This window comes from Oculina patagonica, chromosome 11 (assembly GCF_052425735.1).
Source record: "Oculina patagonica isolate OP01 chromosome 11, crgOcupat, whole genome shotgun sequence".
Lineage (NCBI taxonomy): Eukaryota > Metazoa > Cnidaria > Anthozoa > Scleractinia > Oculinidae > Oculina > Oculina patagonica.
This window is the reverse complement of record NC_135768.1, coordinates 516501-536638: the sequence shown is the minus strand read 5'-3', so window position 1 is coordinate 536638 and position 20138 is coordinate 516501. Positions and strand designations below refer to the sequence as shown.

Here is a 20138-nt window from a genome sequence, read left to right as displayed (position 1 = left end):
TCCTTCCTAATCGGAAACCCTTTTTTGGTAGAACACGACAAGAAAATGCCTGATTATTGTTGGAAAAACTGTTGTAAAACATTTCTGATACTTGCTTAACTGGATAAATTGAAATCATTTGACATGCATGCCACCGGTTCAGTCGGCTTCGTTGGTTGCATTGCCATGATTTGCAAAAAAGCATAAACCACTTAAGAAATTGTTATAAATTGTATAGTTCATGTTACGTTTAAAATCCTCAATTACTGTTGCTGCATACAAAGAAAGACTAAATTAGACCAAACTGGTTACTTGTTTCTGATGTATCTAAATGGACTCCGCTAAGATCACCATTTCTTCATGACCTCAGGCATTCGTGTTTAAATATTGCAGTCCAGCCCTCCCGCTTGGTTAATAAGGCATACGGATAAACTGCCTCTAAATGAAGTCGTCTTAAAGGCCACATCAATTTGCCTTTGATATGATTTGTAACAATTCCCAGTCCCCCAGTGCTTGACCTACTTATTAGAGTTCTACGCGACCTCCTTTTTGTTTCATTCCTTTTTGATAGCGTTATAAATGGCTGAGGTTTTCGGTTAATCGTCGAGGTGGACAGTGTCGGCAATTAATTGTAAAGCCAAAGCGGAAACGCCTTATCAAAACAGAGCATTCAGCTGAAACCAAAACGTTCAGCGCTGGCTAACAAACCACGTGGATCCGTTACGTTTCACACTCTTAATCCCGTGATGCTAAGAACAAATAGCAACCAACAAAAGAAACTAACTTACAGGAAAAAGTTGTTTTCATGATAAGTCATGCCTGCTCCGTAGGAAGTTTCTTTTAACGTCGTTTAGAACGTGAACTGAAACTTTCTTTGAAGAAAGCGGCCTAAAGAAAGACTACCGTAACTTCATAAAAAAACAAAAGCTAATTGTATGGCTCAATTATTTTTCAACCAGCAATGAATAGAAAATTTGCCTTCAGGGACCGCTCATTGTGTTGTAATAAAAGCTACGTGTCTCATTGTCATTCTGTAATTCATATTTCTGTTTTCTTGAAATATTTGTTACGTTCGGCCGCTAACACGAATTAAATGTGTAGGCACGTCCCGAATTCGAGCAAAATTTCGTGGGTTTCGGAAAATTACGTAGCAGTTTGCCATCATTTCCGAAATAAAACGCAACACTAAACAAGTAAATGAAAAAGATAATTTGGAAATGAGTCAATCTTTGAGAATTTGTTTGCTAAACATTTCATTTGGCACGCTATTTTGCTGAATAAAAGCGAGTCGTGGTAACAGGAAATCTTTGCCCGTTTCCAGGAGTGCCTCATTTCAGTAATTAAACACAAATTCCACAGTACAATGAGAAATGATTATATTTGTAGCTGTCTTTATTAGTCCTAATCCTTGCGAGACATCTACGAGTTTTATTGGTAAGATTATGTCATCTTAAGGCTCTTCAGCTTTATCGTTTAACCGTTATAACAACAAAGCGAAAACCAAAACAAACACATAAACACCTTTTGTGAACCTTAGTCAAGTAACGAGGTAAATATGTTACCCTCTGCACGCTTTAAAAACGCCAAACGCGTGGACTGAAGAACATTTTTACGGCTCACGTTCGTCTTAGGCGCAACGTTCGTAAAACCACACTGGAAAAGCCGTTTCCGAACAAGGTTAATTGACTGAAAAATTTGCGAAACTAGGCGGCCTCTGTTGTTTCTATTCATGGGCAGTGACACAAGTAATTTCTTTCTTATTCCTATTGAAGTCTTAATCACTTAATTTGTGCAAGACTATTGATTGTAAATTGCTTTTTTCGCTGTTTCTTAATTTGAAGCTTTGAAGGACCTTGGCGAAGGCAAAGCCGTACAAATTGCTTCCTTTGAAATATGAAGAGGGTATCACTTTAATAAGTGAATACAAGAGAAAATGAGGGCTCTCTTGGTGAATAGCGTTCACGCCTCTTAAAAAAACCTTCAATTATAAACGCATGTTGTGTTCGGGGAAACGTTAGGTTGTCCTCGATTGCAGTATGTGTCTTTTCTTTTCTTTACGGCTTCAGTGCTCTCACAAGGATGTGGTAAAACTCATCGTTCACAAAGTCACGTAATTTTCTCATTGTCAACAAGTTCTTTAAAGAACCCAAATTAATTAAAAGAAGGAAAATCAAAGAGAATACTAAAATACCGAGTCAACTTTTCAATACGCGGTCACGGCAGAAATCTTGCAACTACGAACTGCAAATCGCGAAAGGAACGTCTAAATGACCAAAAGAAACACAAGTCTTTTAAGTAATAAGTACACATTTTGATAGCATATTTACCCGCAAGCTTCTTCATCAACAAACCACTGTCCGAGGGATTAAACTCGAAGTAGTAATTTCACTGGCTTTGTGTGGGGGCGGGAACAGCCCTCTTCTAGGTATGCCAGCCCAGGATTTGAACTAATTAGAAGTTGTTAGATAACCGTGCTCGGTTTATTGTTCACTGCTTAAGCATATGCAGACGTGCAGACTGCAAACAAAAATGATTTATTTTTAGTGGTCACTGTTAATATGGCCGCATAATCCATTGTTATACATGACGATAATAATCACATGCGAGGCACCGATTTATGTAGGCGAATTAAGATTCTTCAGTTATTACATCTAACTGTGGACACAACTGAACAAGATCGTTAGACGCTCAAGATGAACGTGTTCAAAGCTTTTTACATGATCGTACTGTTTGGTTTAACAAGTCTTAATGTACTCGCTGAAGCAAATGGCTCTTGGTGGTAAGTCTTTAATTACACTTCCTGATTATGATGTTGTCACAACGTTAAACAACGTAAACTAACCCCATTTTGCTTCCCTTCTCTTTAGGAACCTCGGCGTAGATGGTTCATCGAAGCCTCAAGACAACTATAATTTCCAACTTTCTCCCGCTAACGGAGTGAAACCTGTCACACCAAAGCAGCAACGCTTGTGTCGGAAATACCCCGAACTGGTTCCTTACATTGGACTCGGCGCAAAGTTCTCTATCAGTCAGTGTCAATACCAGTTCAAAAATCGAAAATGGAATTGTTCCGCTCATAGTCCTGAAAATGTTTTTGGGAAAATTGTAAAAATAGGTGAGTTAATTTTCGCGTTCTTTTCGTGATTTTTACTATATTTTCTTATTAAGGCCTTCTCGTTCACGACACAAAATACGCCATTCATTTGATGTCATACACGATTTCGTTCTGTACTTAAATAGTTGTTTTGGTTAAGCGTTTCCTTTTGATTAAAGCAAAAAGGTAATCAAACCTAGTCCACATTCATCGTATAAATCTCGTGTTTTTTGGGGGCAATTTATATTTTTTTCAAATTTTTACTGTATTTAAGGAAGATCACTCACACTATTTCTTCACCTTTGTTTGAAATGGCGGAAAACGCTTGTCAAATGTTTAATATGTTTCTCTACGCGATAAACTGCTATTTCCGCAATTCGTTCGTGCATTTTGTTGACACTTGTTTAAAGAACGATTTTTAACGTTAGCTTGAGCACTTGAAAAAGATACATACGTCTGAGTACAATGCATAGCTTTCTCAGTCTGTTTCAACAATGTTTGCAGAAGAATCGTTGAATGTCGTAGGTTTTGTTAAATTGATTAACTGGGACTCCTTTAATTGTAAAATTGCGTTTCAACGTTCAAAAAGGAAGACGTCAAATCTCAATAAACGAAGGGAAAAAAACTTCGACTCCATTTAATTGTTACACTCGAAGAAAGCCTTTTTTCGACAACATAAGTCAAAAGATGGCTGACTTCTCAAATTTCTTGCGCTCGTAAGGAATGAAAAAAAGGCAAGACTACTCGGATATTCAACTTAGTCTGGTCGTTAAATATCAATGTCATGTACAACCCACGCAGCGGGCAGCAATATACTTATTGTATGACTCAGTATACAGCGATTTATTTATGGACATTTGGCATATGCGAAATTTTCGTCATGTAAACGCTAATCTCTACAATACTTGGTTCTTTATGAAACTGGCCGTTCTTGAAAAGATACGTGCAACATAAATAGAAAAATGTATATCGGAACTTGACCTTAAGTCAATCAAGAATAACCTGCGATATAACGCGGTTAAAATCTATTAAGGTAACATATTACCAAAGTTTTCCAAACCAGTATCAATCAGTCTACCTATTTTTAATAACATTTTTCTTTAATTTTCCTCGCATTAGTCCTACTGATATAAGAGTAAAGAGTCACCAACTAAAACTTTCAACGTTGGATTCATATAGCAAACTTAATTGCCAGGTTTCTGTTCTGCTTAAATTAACAAGGCTAAGCGCTAAGCCCTTAGCGTTGCTCAAACTGAACTCTAGGAGACAAAGTTCTTGAACAAACAACGATCGAAACTCCACCTCCGTTAACTCAGCTCGTTTCTACTCTCGTCGAAGCCGACACTGTCTCGTCCCCTCAGTGCGCGTCGGCTTGCGTATCTCACAATTTGATTGATAATCTAGCCCTAAAGATTGTTCCTTTAATTTGTTTTAACGAGAAGAAACTCTTTTTAGAGACTATGTTTAGAGGACGGCAGATTTGTCCTCACCGATGGTCATTGAATATACCCCTCTTTGTCCTGCATGATTCTGTGAGCATTCCGTCATGTGAAGATTGTAACTTAGAGCTGCTTTCACTAAAATCATTTGTAGAGCTTCAATTACAAGTAATTGAGAGATGTTGAGAGCAATAAAATCTTGAATCCGACTATTTCGTGCACGTATTGACCTTTTCACTCCGCTACAGCGGGTCAAACCTTAAGTCGATTATATGTAGTAGGATTTTAACTTCTGCGCCTTTGGATCTTACCATGGTGTGTGGCCATTCAAATGAAAGCTAATGAACAGCACTTTCATCTAGTAATGTTTTTTTTTAGTATTTGTCAAAGAATTTTTGATTTCGGTCTCAACTTTGAACTTTGTCACTCGTAGAGTGAAAGAGCGTAATACGCCGGGGAGATGCAGTGCAAGGTATTAACGCGCACTTTTCTGTTTCAGCTTGCAGGGAAACAGCATTCGCCTACTCAATTACAGCGGCTGGTGTATCACACTCCATTGCTAGAGCTTGTAGCGAAGGCAAGCTGACGGCTTGTGGATGTGACAGCAGATATAAAGGAGTTAGCAACGAAGGATGGCAATGGGGAGGTTGTAGCGACAACGTCCATTTTGCCGATCAGTTCTCAAGGAAGTTTGTTGACGCAGGAGAAAAAGGCCGAGACTTTCGGGCTTTAGTGAATTTGCACAACAACGAAGCAGGCAGAGCTGTGAGTTATTTTTACTTCTTTTGCGTCAATGTGAAATATTGAGTTAATTGAACACTACCAGGAAAAAAATCGCGAAACAAGCCGCAATGAACGGCAAGAAAAGCCGTAGCCCCAGGCGACGAGTGAATCTCTTTTTGGTTATGAACAAATGCTTTCCGACCGATCGTTTATTAGAAAAAGTAATTTAAGTTGGTCTAAGCGGTAGGCTAAGGCCATCTGTATTTGTACAGCTTACGTAAAAGGAAGTTTTGAATAGCTCGTTTACTCAGTGTTTTTTTTTTAACTTGTATTTTTTGAAAAGCATCCTGTCTTTTTTAAGTACTGCTTCGCAGGGGAATAAGTGCACAGAGTAGGACAAATTTCATCGTGGACTGAGAGAAAATTCTGACACCGAACACGGATTGACCATGTACCTTTTTCTCCCTATCAAAACATCATCAAGCTTAGCAAACAGGTGATTAGAGTGAATCAAATCATCAACTAGTACTAAGGGATATTAGCCTGATGTGCCGCCAAATTCTCCGAACTTAGGTAAACGAACGGTATTGCAAGCACTTAGTAAGAGAATTAGTATTTTAAACTAGAACCGAAACGTTATACGCGAGGTTTGTCAGTTCTTTGTGTTTCAGCTAGCACGTTCCTTCGTTAGCGGCAAGCCTTTGTCGAAATCGTTTTATTCTGGGGGAGAATTATTGTAATGAGAAAGTCTGTGGTAAACTTCTTTATCGCGGTTTCCCACGAAACAACGTTAGACTAATTGCTGGAAACCCGCACGTAAAGTTATTATCTATTATTTCAGAATTGCGGCTTTTCGCCGGCGATTAATTTGCGTTTATTGTGGGCGACACCGTTTTGATCTGTTTCCCACGGTGTCTGCTGAAATGTTTTGAAGAGAAATATGTCTGGTTGTGCCATAGATTGGCTTACTACTAAAATTTCCATACCGTTGGAACACAATAAATGAATTCCACTTTTACCGTAACAATTTCTGTACGAGCCGCCGACGAATGTCTGACCTCAATTTGCCGCCCGGCATTATTATCAGAGCTTCCGAGTCCTTTTTACGTAATACACACAAACCGCCCAGTTATAATAATAATAGCGAAACGGCACTGGATTGAAACTGACCGACTGAATCGTGTGCCGGCCTCTTTTAATCATTTCACGTCCCTTTCCTAGACCTCTTACAACTTCGTTTTTATCTTCAGAAACGAACTGTGCCCTGAACTAACCACTTTGGCAAAATAGAATCATAAAGTTTAGTCCGAAGAGTTCTGCCACAAAATTGAAAATTCTTCCAACTGTTACTATGTAACTTTTTAGAGACCAGTATTCCAGAAAAAAAACCTGTAAACGGAGTTTATACGTTGACTGTGGGGTTAATTAATTAAGGGTTAGTTGATGTTTATAATATCGCGTATTTGTTGCATCTTTTAGTTTCCTGTGAAATGTTTTTTCGGTTTGCGCAACAAGGTAGCAAAACTATTTGCTGTTTCCCGCTCGTTTGTTCACCCGAGGAACATCCGACAAACTTTTTTTACTAAAACCCTTAAAAAAATAAGAAAAAACGACTGTTTTGCGTCGTGAAATAACCATGTTCCCTTGCTTGTTACCGTACCTGTACTCGTTGTCGTTTGCAATTACCATTGTTTTTAATTATCTTCCGCGCAAGGAGGCAGCGTAGCCGAGTGATTTAGGGCGCTGGGGTTGTAATCCGGAGGTCCCGGGCTCAATCCCTCCATCCAACCACTAGCTTGATTTGTTCTCGGTCGTCCCGAGTTAAATCCTCGGTCACGCTTTGGATATAGCCAACTGGTCTGTCTAACCTCCAGCCAGTTGGGATTGTTAACCGGGTATTGTTATCTAAAATATTTATGTTCTCTGTTTCAGTGGCATGCCTGTAAAACGTAGCTATCTCGAAGCTAAGTGCATGACCACTATAAAGCAACATGTACAAGTTGTTTTGTTTTCACTTTTTTACAAGATCTGACAGCGTGCTATCTTCTCTTTTTAAGGCTGTAAGAGAAAACGTGGTGAGAGAGTGTAAATGTCATGGAGTGTCGGAAGCTTGCACTGTTCGTACCTGTTGGAAACGACTGGCTGACTTCAGAAAAATTGGTGAGGTGCTTAAAGATAAATTTGACAGCGCTTCCATGGTGGAATTTGAACAGAACAGTAATCGAAATGGTCATAATACAAGGAAAGGAAAACCAGCGTTTCGTCCCAAAAATACAATGCACAAGCCCCCTACACAGTCAGACTTGGTTTACTACGAAGATTCGCCCAATTTTTGTAAGCGAGATCCCGATACTGGATCCCTCGGGACACAGGGACGTCTGTGCAATAACACGTCCCTCGGGACGGATGGGTGTGATTTAATGTGCTGCGGGAGAGGTTTCACAACGAGTGAAAGTGATGTGGAAGAACTTTGTAATTGTCGGTTCTTTTGGTGCTGTAAGGTAAAATGTCAGAATTGTCGATCGAGGCACGTGGTTCATAGGTGCAACTAATGCTAGAAAATTTAATATCAAGATATTAAACCTCTCACTCCCACCACTAAACCTCGAGTTAATTACATTAGAATCCTGATTTCTCGAACTTCCAGGGAAAGCGAAAATTGTTTCGAGAAATCAGGGGTAAAATTACAGAGAACAACAATCCAAGGGAAACGAAAATTGGTTCCAGAAATCGGGGATCTCGAGAAATCGAAGGTTTGGGAAATCGGGATTTTACTGTAGTGTGTTTATAATTTCAAAATCTGTGGAAGAAACCCTGGTGTGTGACCATTAAAATAGAAGCTATTCAGCAGTACTTTCATGCCGCGCTTGTTCTTGTTTTCAGTATTTTGCGAACTCATTTTATTTTTTCAGTTTTAACTTGAGAGGCTTTTATGGCAGTAAAGGGGCCAAAGTATCCAGCAATTTTTATAGAAAAAGAAAAAACTCGCGGACTATCCCTCTTTTCGCTATTTGATCAATTGTTGAAAATGGAGTTTCAGCTTACTCAAGGTTTAGTGCGTGTAGCAGGAAAAGGTAGAGATTTTTGAAGCTTTCTAATTTATCGGTAAGCGCTAAGTATTTGGCAGCGTTTTTATACTTTTCATACGCGTGCCAGGAGCAAATACACAATGCAATGCTGCCACTAGAGTATTTGCCGGCAGTAATTAAAAAAGATTTATTTTCTTTTTATCCCTTATTAGACGGAGGAATAGTAGAAATGATTTTGATTGACTAAGCGTGCTCTCGTATTATTTTTTTTAGAAAGTATCATGAAAAAGATAAAATAGCGGCTACACCGCTGGAGATTAAGGTTAAAATAATCCTAGAAGTGGTTTCAAGTCCTACAGTTAGTATAAAAATAAATGCTCTTAAATTTCGTTTAGGATGAGCAGCTAGATTGTTCAGTTTTATTGAACGTGCTCGGGTAAAGTTAGGGTAAAAATTCAAAATAAGAATGCTACAAGCAATGATCTAGAGAATCTTAAGCCGGTCGTGTTCTATCGGGACCAGCCATTTCAGCTTGGTTGTTGTTTTGTTTCTTTTTGTATTGTTTTTTCTTTTAGTACTGACAAAATTGACTCTTGATCGTTTTTATTGGTTGATCAGTTTTCTCACACGGCTTCGAGCTTATGCAGATGATCTTTTAGTTAGTGTTAAAAAAGCAGTTAACTTTCTTTCTTTTTTTTTTTTTCAGTTCAAAGGGCTGGTAATCTCGAGCAATCCTTTCAACCAAACCAACCAAAAACGTTTTTTCTTTTTATTTTTTTTTTTCTTTGTTTTTTTTAAAAAATGAAAAAAAAAAAGCCCGCCCCCCGCGGGGGGGGGTTTTTTTTATTTTTTTTGAATATAAAACCAAAAAAATTTTTTTTATAAATAAAAATATTTGATATAATCTATACGCGCGCGGCACACCACCGCGTGACTATATATCGTCTGTACTCTAATAGATCATAAGTAAGAACAAAAAAAAGCGCGTAGAATTCAGGTTATTATATAATGTTAAATAGAACAACGGCTAAACGAAAAATTACCTGTAAACTCAACCAGCTCAATCTTTGACTGGCCTCAATAAAAAACACTCTAACAGGTACTGCGAAAACGGCCGGGACAGTGTTCTGTTGACAGTTTTCTGAAAAACAACCAAGATTGATTCAAGTTGAACTGGCTGACAGTCCCGATAGAACACAACTCAGCAGTTGTTCTTACGAAATTTTAGGTACAGTAGCAGTTAGTAAATAAACACTTTTTGTTCAAAAGATCAATAGTATTTAAAAGTATGAATATTTGTTCGTGTTATTTTTTTAGTCAAAGACTTTGTAATGTAAAGAAATGTTTGGTTGTATATAGAAGACAGGTGTTTAAAATTGTTAGAACTTAACGTACTTGCATTTGGGATCATATAGAAAGAACTGTAATAGTTATAAGGAAAAATAAAGCCTTTTTAATATAATTTGACGTATACTTTTTTGTCTTTTATTTGCCCCTTTTTGTAGTGACCCTATTTCGAATCAAAATTTTCGAATCTTGCTTTCCGAGATAGGAAATTCTTTTGCGCATATCCATTTAACTTACAAAAGCTATTTCCAAAAAATTCTGAAGATTATCTTAAAGTCATTCAAACAATTAATATCCCATTCTTAAAACTTATCTACTTACTTCCGGACTGCCGAAGACTTACGAAGATTTCTGAGAAAACTGCTATGATTTTCGACTTTATCCTAAATATATTTCAAGCTCTGATGACCCGTTCAATAAATTTTTTTTTTTTTTTTTTTTTTCCTTTTTACCATTTTTTTTTTTTTTTTTTTTCCTTGGTTTTTTTTTTTTTTTAAAAATTACAATTTTGAGTATTCTTAACAAAAAAAAAAACACTAAAAACAAATTCTCCTAAAATTTTCCGAACTTGATTATTGAATATTGTGTAACATTTAACCACAGATAACATTCGTACTAAGCGGTTTAGCAAGGCGGGGAAATGCTGACCATGAAGTATATTTCGCGTGTTTTGTTACCCTTGGCAAATATTTTACAAAAGAATTATTTTCTAGCATTATTAAAAGATTAAGTTTGCATTCTTGGGAAGTTAACCAGGTGTTGACAAAAGTATTTGGTTTAAACACGACAAATTATTTCAGCGAAAACGGCACTAAAAGTTAAGTGTATCTTGTCTGTTATCTTGTCTGTTAGCTTGTGCAGTTAAAACTCATGAAATTTCAGTTTGAAAATCAGTCGAGTTTGCTTCTGATAAAAAAAAGATTTGTATGTGGTTTTGTATGTGGAGGTACAAGGAACGTTTTGTTTTTGTGTTGATCGAGGCTTAAACGGGCAAAGCTTATAAGCCGTTTATCCTTCCGTTTGAGTTATCTGAAGCCGATAAAATCAGCAATGTAAGTTAAGATAAACGATTTATTCGCTGCATACTAAGAAGGATTACCTCCAATTGCGGATTAGTAAATGGAAAGGTAAATGCAAAATAAACGTAATTGCTGCGTTTTTGAGAAGTTGAAGTGTTGTGCTAACAAAGGACATCTTCAGTTACTGACTGTAACTTAAACAAAATATTGGAAAATGTTGTAAGCTGAGTAAATCTCTTCAATTTGACCTGGAAACAATGTTGCAGCGAGCTTATAACCATTATCTACAATAACAGGCTAATTCATCAATTGAGCAATACCTTCAAGAACGTTTTAGATAACAAAATTAAGAACAGCCGTCATGTTGAAACATTCTTTAAGAAAATTGCTCACGCCTTGTTAAAGAGCTTTTCGTTACATGAGTTTAGGCCAAACGGAACTATTTATTTTTAAATAAAGTGTTAAATATTTGGAATACTTTCAAAAGCTGTGTTAATCTCGCTAAACCGTTTGTAAACACATACATTTACTACAAAACCCCAACCAAACTCACTTATTGCCAAACAAAATGTTTACGCTCACGGAAAAACGTGCCGGTATGCAGTTACACTTACACCCTTGATAAGTTTTAATTACTGAATAGAACTAATTGAATTTGAACTGTTTTATAAACTTCTTGTGTTTCGTTTGTCATTGTACGTTTAAAAAGAGCACGTACAGAGCATGACCTATTGTCGCTATCTGATATTTATCAATCTGAATTATTGCCAGGCATGCTTTTAATTAATGAAAATAGTGACAGGTATATTTGGGCCCCTTAGAATACTGTAAAAAAGTCAGACGTTTCGTGGGAAACCCTTCAACAGTGTTTTTTTGATGTCTCGAAGAAAACGCTTGAGTTTATGGAGCTCGAGCTTGAGTTATCAAAAAACACCGATGAAGGGGCCGAGGGGGGGGCTATCACCGAAACGTCTGACTGTTTTACTGTATTAGCCAATCAAATTCACGTGACCCCATAGCCACTTGTTTCACGTGCACAGGCTTCGCCGGCGAGGGCGGAAAAAACGCTGGGGACGAGAATGGCCTTTACATCCAACATTTCAATTCTCCTTATTCATGTCTGTATTTTTCTCTTTGTATTCATTTTGAGAATTGATGACTTCTGTCTATAAATAATATACAATGGAACCTTTTTAATACCGACACCAAAGGGTCAGAGCGTGAGCGTGGTGACAGAACAGGACGATTAACTTGCCTTCCCTCAACCCTCTTTCCTCCCGATAAGGTTTTCAGTCACGCTAACTCAACTATATTTTTTCCTTTCACCTCATTTTTTTATGCTGAATAATAAATACTTAATTTACCTTCATTAAGTAATCCATAAAAACGTGTTTGGTCCGCACGCCCTTTTGGTTTTTTTTCTCCAAATCGTCATGTGACCAAACCTTCGAGCGTTGATTGGTTCAATAGCTATTGTTAACTCTGTCTATCTCACGGACTGTTCATTTAAATGGGATACGACTTTTTTTTACAGCATTGACCGAAAAGTTGTATTTTATTTATTTTTTCGTAGAGTTACTTCCCACTGCGGGTGTTAAGGAGCTGGTCATATCCACAGAGTCAGTGACATGAAGAAGTTAGACTACAAGTTCGTTTGGACGCGATATTTTCCAACGACGCGGAATTTTAAATTTCACGCAACGGAAAGTTTTGCAACGCACATGTGCAGGTAATCATAAGTTGTCTGGTTTGAATTTTAAAATAGGTTTTCTGAATTATTGTCGCCATTATACATTAAGACCGAAAAAGATAGGATTGAATGAATGTAAATTTGGCTCACTCTACAAATTAGAATTATCATTCGATGGATTTTTCTTCCTTTTTATTGGCCGAGAGCCCACCACGTGATCTGCAAATAACTGCCTACAAATAATGGTCTACTCATGTGCACAACACATCATGTATATTTACCCTCGGATTTCAGAGTAGCTTGTACAGCTAATATCTCCGAGCATTTCAACAGTACACAGCACGATGGGCAAAGACCAGACCACAACACCGGGGAACTCCATGCCCTACTCTTTACGATAAGTGTGTGGGTTCTTTTACGTCCCCTGCTAACCATAACACTGAAGATGCAGAAGACAGGACTTACGGTTTATCGTCCTTATCCGAGTAGACTAGAATATCTAACCATTCGCAGGCGTCATTGCAAAGGCAGCATATTCCCCTCAGTTATTTGTTAGACCCTGGGTGTTGGTGAGTGTTGGTCCGGTCTGACAGTGCTTTTCCTGCAATTAAAAGTCTGCTCATGCGTACCTGTGCCTACCTCTGTGATAAATGGTACTTTGTTTTCCAAAAGATTTCGTTAAGGGGTTAGTAAAGGAGTTGAAATTTCTGCTACACCAAAGCCAAACTCAGTATTGAAACATGTATTAAATGATAAAACAATTAAAGAACTCCGGTTATCGCACAATATCGTGATTTGTCGGTGTATCGCAGATCAACTATTTGCATGGCCGAAGCTTCGGCAAGTAATGGATCTTGATCTTTGTCCTATTTAGTTCAAACACCTGTTCATTTCATCTTTTTTCTGATCTAGAAAGCGCCAATTGACCGAAACCTGCCGAAACGCATTAAATGGGCAATAGCTAGTTATAGCAGGATTAAGTTAAGCTAATACAACAAAGATTAAAGTCAATTTAGCCGACTCATTATAAACTCTGCATTAACAATTTTAACTTTTCTTTTTGACAAATTTCAAGAAATAACTGATAGTTTTTAGCGTTCGATGCATTGCTTTTTTTGCCAGCTGTGAAAAAAGTAATATTTTAACAGATTGACCTTTTAAGCTGGCAGTCGAGGATGATTTGAGGCGGCCATATGCTTGTTATACGCACAGAGGGGAAAAAGTTTTTTGGTGGTTCTTACAGCACAGGCCGAAAATGTTATTTGTCATCAGTAAAAGATATATGAATGGTTCCGAGGCGATAATTATACTAATGCATAAATGGAGAATTGAGGTTAATACGTGTTTTATTTAGTTTCCTTTCTGCCTACTGAGCAGAATAAGATTATGTGTATAACTTAGTACATTTCAGGTGACTTGGCACTACTCGATTCCAGCTATTCGTCCTCTGTTTTATCCTGATTATTTTTTTTCAGTGCATGTCCTGAGTGTTAATTGCATCTGAGTATAAGCTCTCCTTCTATACCACAGAAGTGTTAGTGTTCAGTGTCGCCATTGCCATTAGCACCAGAAACGAAAACTCCGTTATTGTCTTCTTGCTTGTCGTATACTTGGACTCCGTCACCATTCCTTCCCTCAGCATTCTGTTCCCTCTCTTCTCGTCTCGTATTACGATTCACTGCATTGTCCCGTGATCCAAACAGTCTCTCTTCAACTACTTTAGCTTCTTGAGAACTTTTTCTTAGCAGCAATTCAACAAACGCAACTCGAAACTCTTTATTTCTTACTACATAAATCACTGGATTGACAACTGAATTAAACGCAAGCGGTAAAACTATTAGGAATCGAGCTACAGTTTTAATATCAGTTGGGGTCCCTACAACAATAAACTGCAAAACAACTCTACTGATGAAAGACGTGCAATAGGAAAGAAAAAGTGCTGCTAATATTATAGTCGTTAATTTCAAGGCTTTCTTCTTCTTCATAAATTTCTCTCTGGCCTCCGTAGAAACTTGCTGAGAAAGAATTGCTTTTTCATGTCGACGGGCTTCCAGATAAACGACAACTTGAAACCGCACGATCGAGGAGATGCTTGCTGCCACAAGGGCATATATCAAAGTGATAATTTCAGGCGTAAGTTGGAAGCTGAGGGGCAGGACGGCTGCAATCCAAGCCACAGCGCAGGAAACCATGAGACGGGATTTAGTGACAACGGTACTGTGAGTAAAGGAGTGTTTGAGGGCCAAATAGCGCTCCGCACTAACTAAAGTCAAATGATACAGCGAGGCGACGCAACAAACAGCAGTGGAAATGATGAATGCCAAATTCAGTTCACAAAATTCTTCGTATCTTTTCCCTTGTAAAAGGAAAATAGTCATGGTAAAGTGAAGCGGTTGAACAACAAGACCAACCATCAGATCGGTAAGAGCTAAACAGGCCAGCAGAACATTTGGGTGTGTTTGAAGTCGTCGTTTGGTTTTTACAGCCACCATGACCATCGCGTTTAAAAAAATGTTGACAAGACTAGCGACAAAGTCGAGGACAGCTGCTGTGATAAGAAAACCAGAGAAATCGGGTGGAAAATATCCGCGAGAAACATCTTGTAAAACATAGCTTGTACAACCTGTTTCAGTTTCGTTAGATGAAGAATTTGAAGCCATCTTTCTTAAAGCTTCTTCTCAGAACAGATGCGTGCGCGAACTACTCTCTTCTACACACTTTTTACCTGCGGCCGCCTAATAAACGATAAAACAATGACTAGACTTCGAAAGAAGTGAACAACAAGTCAAGGGTGTGGATTTAACACCGGGGGGGGGGGGGGCGATACTGCCTTCTTTTCGATACACGGGTATGTGCCACTGGATAGGATCCTATTTTTGACCTTTCAGGTCCGTGATGGGTTTCCAACTTTGGCCTTTTAGTCTGAGGTAAGGTCGCTGATGGGAAAAATTATGTCAAATTTATAACTTTCTGCTTACCCAAATCAGGTCGTTTTCAATTGTGTAAAAATAAATAGTGGATGTTGTAGTATTGTGAAGAAAACTAGAAATCAAAACATCCTCTTCATTTCCGGTCTGAGATGGGGTGTACAATTTTACTCCTAAGTCTAAGATGGAGTATCGATTTTAAGCCTTTTTGTCTAAGACGGAGTAGTAGGAGTTCCCAGACCCCAGTGAGGAACCCCCACCCAAACTTTTCTAAGCACGTCTCCCCCCGGGATTTAACAAAATTTTAAACTAATGCGTGTTCAAACTTCCTTTTCAAACTCTTCACCTGCGGCCACCTAATCATGCCTAATGGACGAAAAAACAATGACTTGACTTCCTAAAGAAGTGAAAAACAAATCTAAGGTCTGGATTTAAAACATTTTAATTGTTTAGCATGATTACATGCATATATTACATTACCGAACACTACTTATTAAATAGTTATATGTTCCATTTCTTGTGATTGCATTTAAAGAAACTCCCCAGCCCGTTGCACGATACAGAAAAACAGAATTATTTTAAAATCTTTTACTCGAAGGTCAAGAATTTTAATACACACATTTCTATTGAAGTCGATGTTTGAATTTTTTGCTATACATATCTAGTTTTAAACGCTGCGTTGACTTTTTTAGTTTTTGGAAAGAACAAATGAAATTAGGTTTTAATTATTGTTTGTTGCAATGATACGTGGCACCGATTTATATCGATCAAGAATCGTGTCAGAATCTCAATGAATCTAATATAAACAACAAATATCTCAACTGCGCTACATTGGGAAAAAAATTAACGAGACTTTTTTTTCGTGGCGAAATGTTTTTTGTAATTAACTGAAACACCTGTTTAACAGCATAATTATCGACACACATTAGTGAAATGAGCTTAAACATGTCGGTATCAGAAATAGACTGAAACGCTTCGAGTGCCAGGCTTCTCGGCCATCTTTAGAAATCTTTGAAACGTTCGGCCGAGACGTTCGCATTGACCTTAAAACTTTCAGAAATCATGCCTGGGGAATACTCGGAATTTTTTGGAAATAGACGTTAACTTTCAACAACTATAGCAGGTCGTAAACAAGCTGCACTGTAATGGTCATTATCAGACAAGACTGACACAAGAATTCTTCTATCGGGCCGACGGAAATGTTGTCACTGCGTCAATTTGTATGACTGCTCAAAAGTCCCTTTGTTTTTTTATGAAGTTAAAATTCATTGTTCAGCGAATCTATCTTGTGTTATTGTTCTAGTTGCCAAATCTGAAGACGGGATTCCAACATTTACGGAATTCCAACAAATGACAAGGAACTCTATCAAAGGACAGGACAACGGGACATCACCATGGTAATAAAGCAAAGAAGATGGAGGTGGCTTAAACACGAAGGCGCGCTATAAAAGGAGTAAAGCTCCTCCCCCTTTGTCACGCGATCCCTGCTTCCATGGCTAAATCAAATATGGCGGACCATGCAAGCAAGAAGGGGAAAAGTCGTTGATCCAAAATAAAAGTCGAATCCTACCTTAGACTCTTTAATTTGACTGAAAAATACTCACTTTTGCGAAATAAAACCAAGAAAGCATCAGTGATGTCTCTTCTGTAGCGCATATGCAAGATTTTGGCTCACCGAATTTGAATTTTGCGCCTGTAACGGCTCCCTCCATTGGCGCGATGCTGTACAATAGCGCACAGATTCCTCTCGGCTGAGATGCCCCTTCTTGAGCCTTCAAAATGAATGGCTTGTGGTCTTTCTTATTGTAACATGCTCATCCCGTGGTTTAATGGTTAACAAACGAGTAAAATCCATTGTGAAAGGATGACTGTTTGCTTCATGGCGGATGTTGCGCGATATTAGAAAGTCAACTTCTGTGTTAGATTGAACCGTTTTGCGTACATTGCTGGTTCTTACCTTTTAATTTTCAAGTTGATAGTCAATTCAGCTTCAATACTTGATATTTTTTCGGCTGATTCTTCAGAGAAAAACCCGAAAGATTCGAACAGATGCCTTGTTGTACATCACGCATACGTATACATGATGAACGCCATGCGAAGCTCCGGGGCGAAGTTCTTGCGAGAATATCATTTGACTTGTGGACCTGGTTGTGTTTTGGCCGATGGAGAGACGATCACCGGGATATTGGACTCAGTTATTCAAGCAAAACCTTCATACATTATTTTATTTGGTCTATAATGAGACTCTAATGTCGCGATACAGTGGAAACGTAATAAAAGTAATGGAACTTTATGTGTTGAATGTGCATTTTATTTGGCTGACATTTGCAACTCCTCATTGACCGTCTATAGTCTGAATTACACAGGCGGTGTTTCATTTCGGTGGATTTCTAGACACGCGATCAAGGTACAGTAACATAAACCACTTCGATTTCATACTGCAGAGTATATTTTATGCACAGTGTTTCTCAAATTGTTTATCTTTATATGTCTGGTGGAGGTTTTAGCTGCAAATCGCTTCACAATAGTGATACGATGTTATACTGTTTAGGTCTTTATCCCAGTAACTTTGCTTACTCCTGCGGGTAAAATAAAAAGATCGCTACAACTTAGCCTTGAAATTCGGATGCCACCTCGAATTTGATGTTCAAAGGTGATAGATATTTGTGGAACATGACTTTCGCCAAAGGAAGTCAAGTTGCTTACTTCGTGCCGTTTATTTGACAATTCGTAGAATTCAAGTAAAAAGATCGAACTGAGCAAGCTTAAATATTTTCCAATTTGTTCTTAAAATAATTTTATGGATATATGAAGAGCCTTTACAGAAAATGTACACATAAATTTGTTTGTCGAGTGCTATCTCTTACGGTGAGATTCCTTCACGTCCGTACGCTGGCGAGTTTGATTGACAAATGAGCCCTTGGCTTCCCTGGGAAGCTTGCTTTTATAGCGCGCCTTCGTGTTTAAGCATGTTATCAGGGAAGGCCGAGATAGCATAACACGAACTGCATTAAGATGGACACCGGATAGTGGAAGAAGGAAGAAAGGACGTCCACGAGAGACTTGGAGGACGACGATCGAGGCAGAAATGAAAACAGCAGGGAAGACGTGGAAAGAACTTGGGAGGGCAGCCATGGAAAGGGAGCAATGGAAATCTCTGGTCTCAGCCTTATGTGCCTCCTAGGCGCGAAGAGGATTATGTGTTAACAAATGACTTTGAAGTTTCCAGATTACAAGGCCGGTTGCGTTCCTTGAGGGCCTGTATGGAGTACCACAGTTGCATGTTTCAAGGTTGACATTCCAAAATTTTGAATGCATTCTAAGAGGCTCTTCTCGCCCTCCGAAAAGCGATTTTAGAACGATTTTTGAGAAAGAGAAACAGACTGTTTTGCAGTTTGTTTCAAGTTTTCCCATATCAAGAATCAGCTATTGATATTCCATAACTTTATTTTCCTTAATTTGACATTTTGAACTAGATCTTGACTTATCAAGATTTGTCACGTGCACATTCCTTGTCATGAAGTCGTCGTTTTGTTTTTCCTATGTAAACATCGTCACAGTCCCAGCAGCTAGCTTTGTAGATGACCTTAGATCGTTGAGAACGGTTGAGGCGGTCTTTGAACGAAAAGAAGGATTTGATGCGGTGTGTGTTCTGAAAAATGATCTTGAGGTTGACGAAAGAGTAGAAGTCGGATACACAGTTCTCTTTTTACAAATGTGCCACTTGATGAAACAATACATATTTGTCTCGAAAAATTGTATTCTCTTCCTGATCCACCGACATTGCCCCGTCCTGTTCTACAGAAATTGTTGAAGTTCGCCACTAAGTAGAGCCATTTCCTCTTTGATGGCCAGTACTACGACCAAATTGATGGTGTAGCCATGGGGTTGCCTTTGGGCCCAGTTTTGGCTAACATCTTCATGTGCCACTTTGAGGAAAAGTGGGTTTTAAACGCCAGAGTTCGTCCTTCTTGTTGGTATAGATATGTGGATGACACCTTCACCATGTTTGACAGTAAAGACACTGCTAATAAGTTTTTGCGGTATCTAAACAGTAGGCACAACAGTATCAAGTTCACTATTGAATTGGAACAAGAAAATGAGATTCCTTTTTTAGACATTCTTGTGAAACGTTGCCCCGACAACACTTTCATGACCTCTGTCTACCGGAAGAAGACTTTCACCGGCCTCTACACCAAGTGGGATTCATTTACACCTCGAAAATAAAAAATTAATCTTATCCGCACACTTACCTACCGTTGTTTCCGAATCTGTTCCTCTGCCTCATTATTACAATCCGCCTTTAAAGATCTCAGGAAGCCCTTGCTGCAAAATGGTTACCCTCAAGGCATTATCACGTACAACGTTAACGATGTTTTGAACAGACATAAAAACAAGCCAGACACCCCTGTTACGACAGTTTCATGACAGAAAAACTGAACACTTTAAGGCCCTCAGTAAATGCGACCATCCATCAGCTATTGCTGATCACATAAAAACCACAGGCCATAACATCAAATGGGATCATTTTGAAATCCTTGCGTCAGGCAAAACTGACTTCCACTGCAAAATTAAGGAGACCTTATACATTCAAGAACTACAACCTTCTTTAAATGCCAATGTCGGCAGTGAGAGGTTGTTACTTTATTAACTGAAATGTAAATATTAAGTTACTGCTGAAGATCAATTGTCTCAGTCTAGGTTCCAGACCCTTTTCATAACAATATATAAATAGTTGCCAAAATTTGAACGGTCATACTTTTGAAAATGTATGTAGCTTAGCATACGAAACGTCAAGTTTAGTAAAATGCGATTTTTCATAATGTTTCACCGCTGTTTGTGTTATATTTCTGACATTTTTTTTGGGACACCAAGTTGTTTTGAGTTTCCA

At 38.3% G+C, this 20138-nt stretch overlaps 2 protein-coding genes across 2 annotated transcripts; one reads left to right on the top strand and one right to left on the bottom strand.

Annotated features, from left to right (window-relative positions):
• The first annotated feature begins 2638 nt into the window (after positions 1-2638).
• On the top strand, positions 2639-7795 carry LOC144630644 (protein Wnt-1-like). Its single transcript, XM_078489013.1, has 4 exons — positions 2639-2758; positions 2847-3094; positions 5012-5277; positions 7293-7795. The coding sequence occupies exons 1-4, from the start codon at positions 2673-2675 to the stop codon at positions 7785-7787; spliced, it is 1095 nt and encodes a 364-aa protein (XP_078345139.1). The 5' UTR covers positions 2639-2672; the 3' UTR covers positions 7788-7795.
• Positions 7796-13855: 6060 nt separating this feature from the next.
• Positions 13856-14833, bottom strand: LOC144630748 (trace amine-associated receptor 7d-like). The gene has a single exon (XM_078489117.1). It carries the CDS (start codon positions 14816-14818, stop codon positions 13856-13858), a length of 963 nt encoding a protein of 320 aa, XP_078345243.1. The 5' UTR covers positions 14819-14833.
• Between the last annotated feature and the right edge of the window lie 5305 nt (positions 14834-20138).

Coding starts and splice junctions, on each gene's coding strand:
- LOC144630644 (XM_078489013.1), top strand. CDS start 2,673: ATGAACGTGTTCAAAGCTTTTTACATGATCGTACTGTTTGGTTTAACA. Junction 2,759..2,846: donor GAAGCAAATGGCTCTTGGTG/GTAAGTCTTTAA, acceptor CCTTCTCTTTAG/GAACCTCGGCGTAGATGGTT. Junction 3,095..5,011: donor TGGGAAAATTGTAAAAATAG/GTGAGTTAATTT, acceptor TTTCTGTTTCAG/CTTGCAGGGAAACAGCATTC.
- LOC144630748 (XM_078489117.1), bottom strand. CDS start 14,818: ATGGTCATGGTGGCTGTAAAAACCAAACGACGACTTCAAACACACCCA.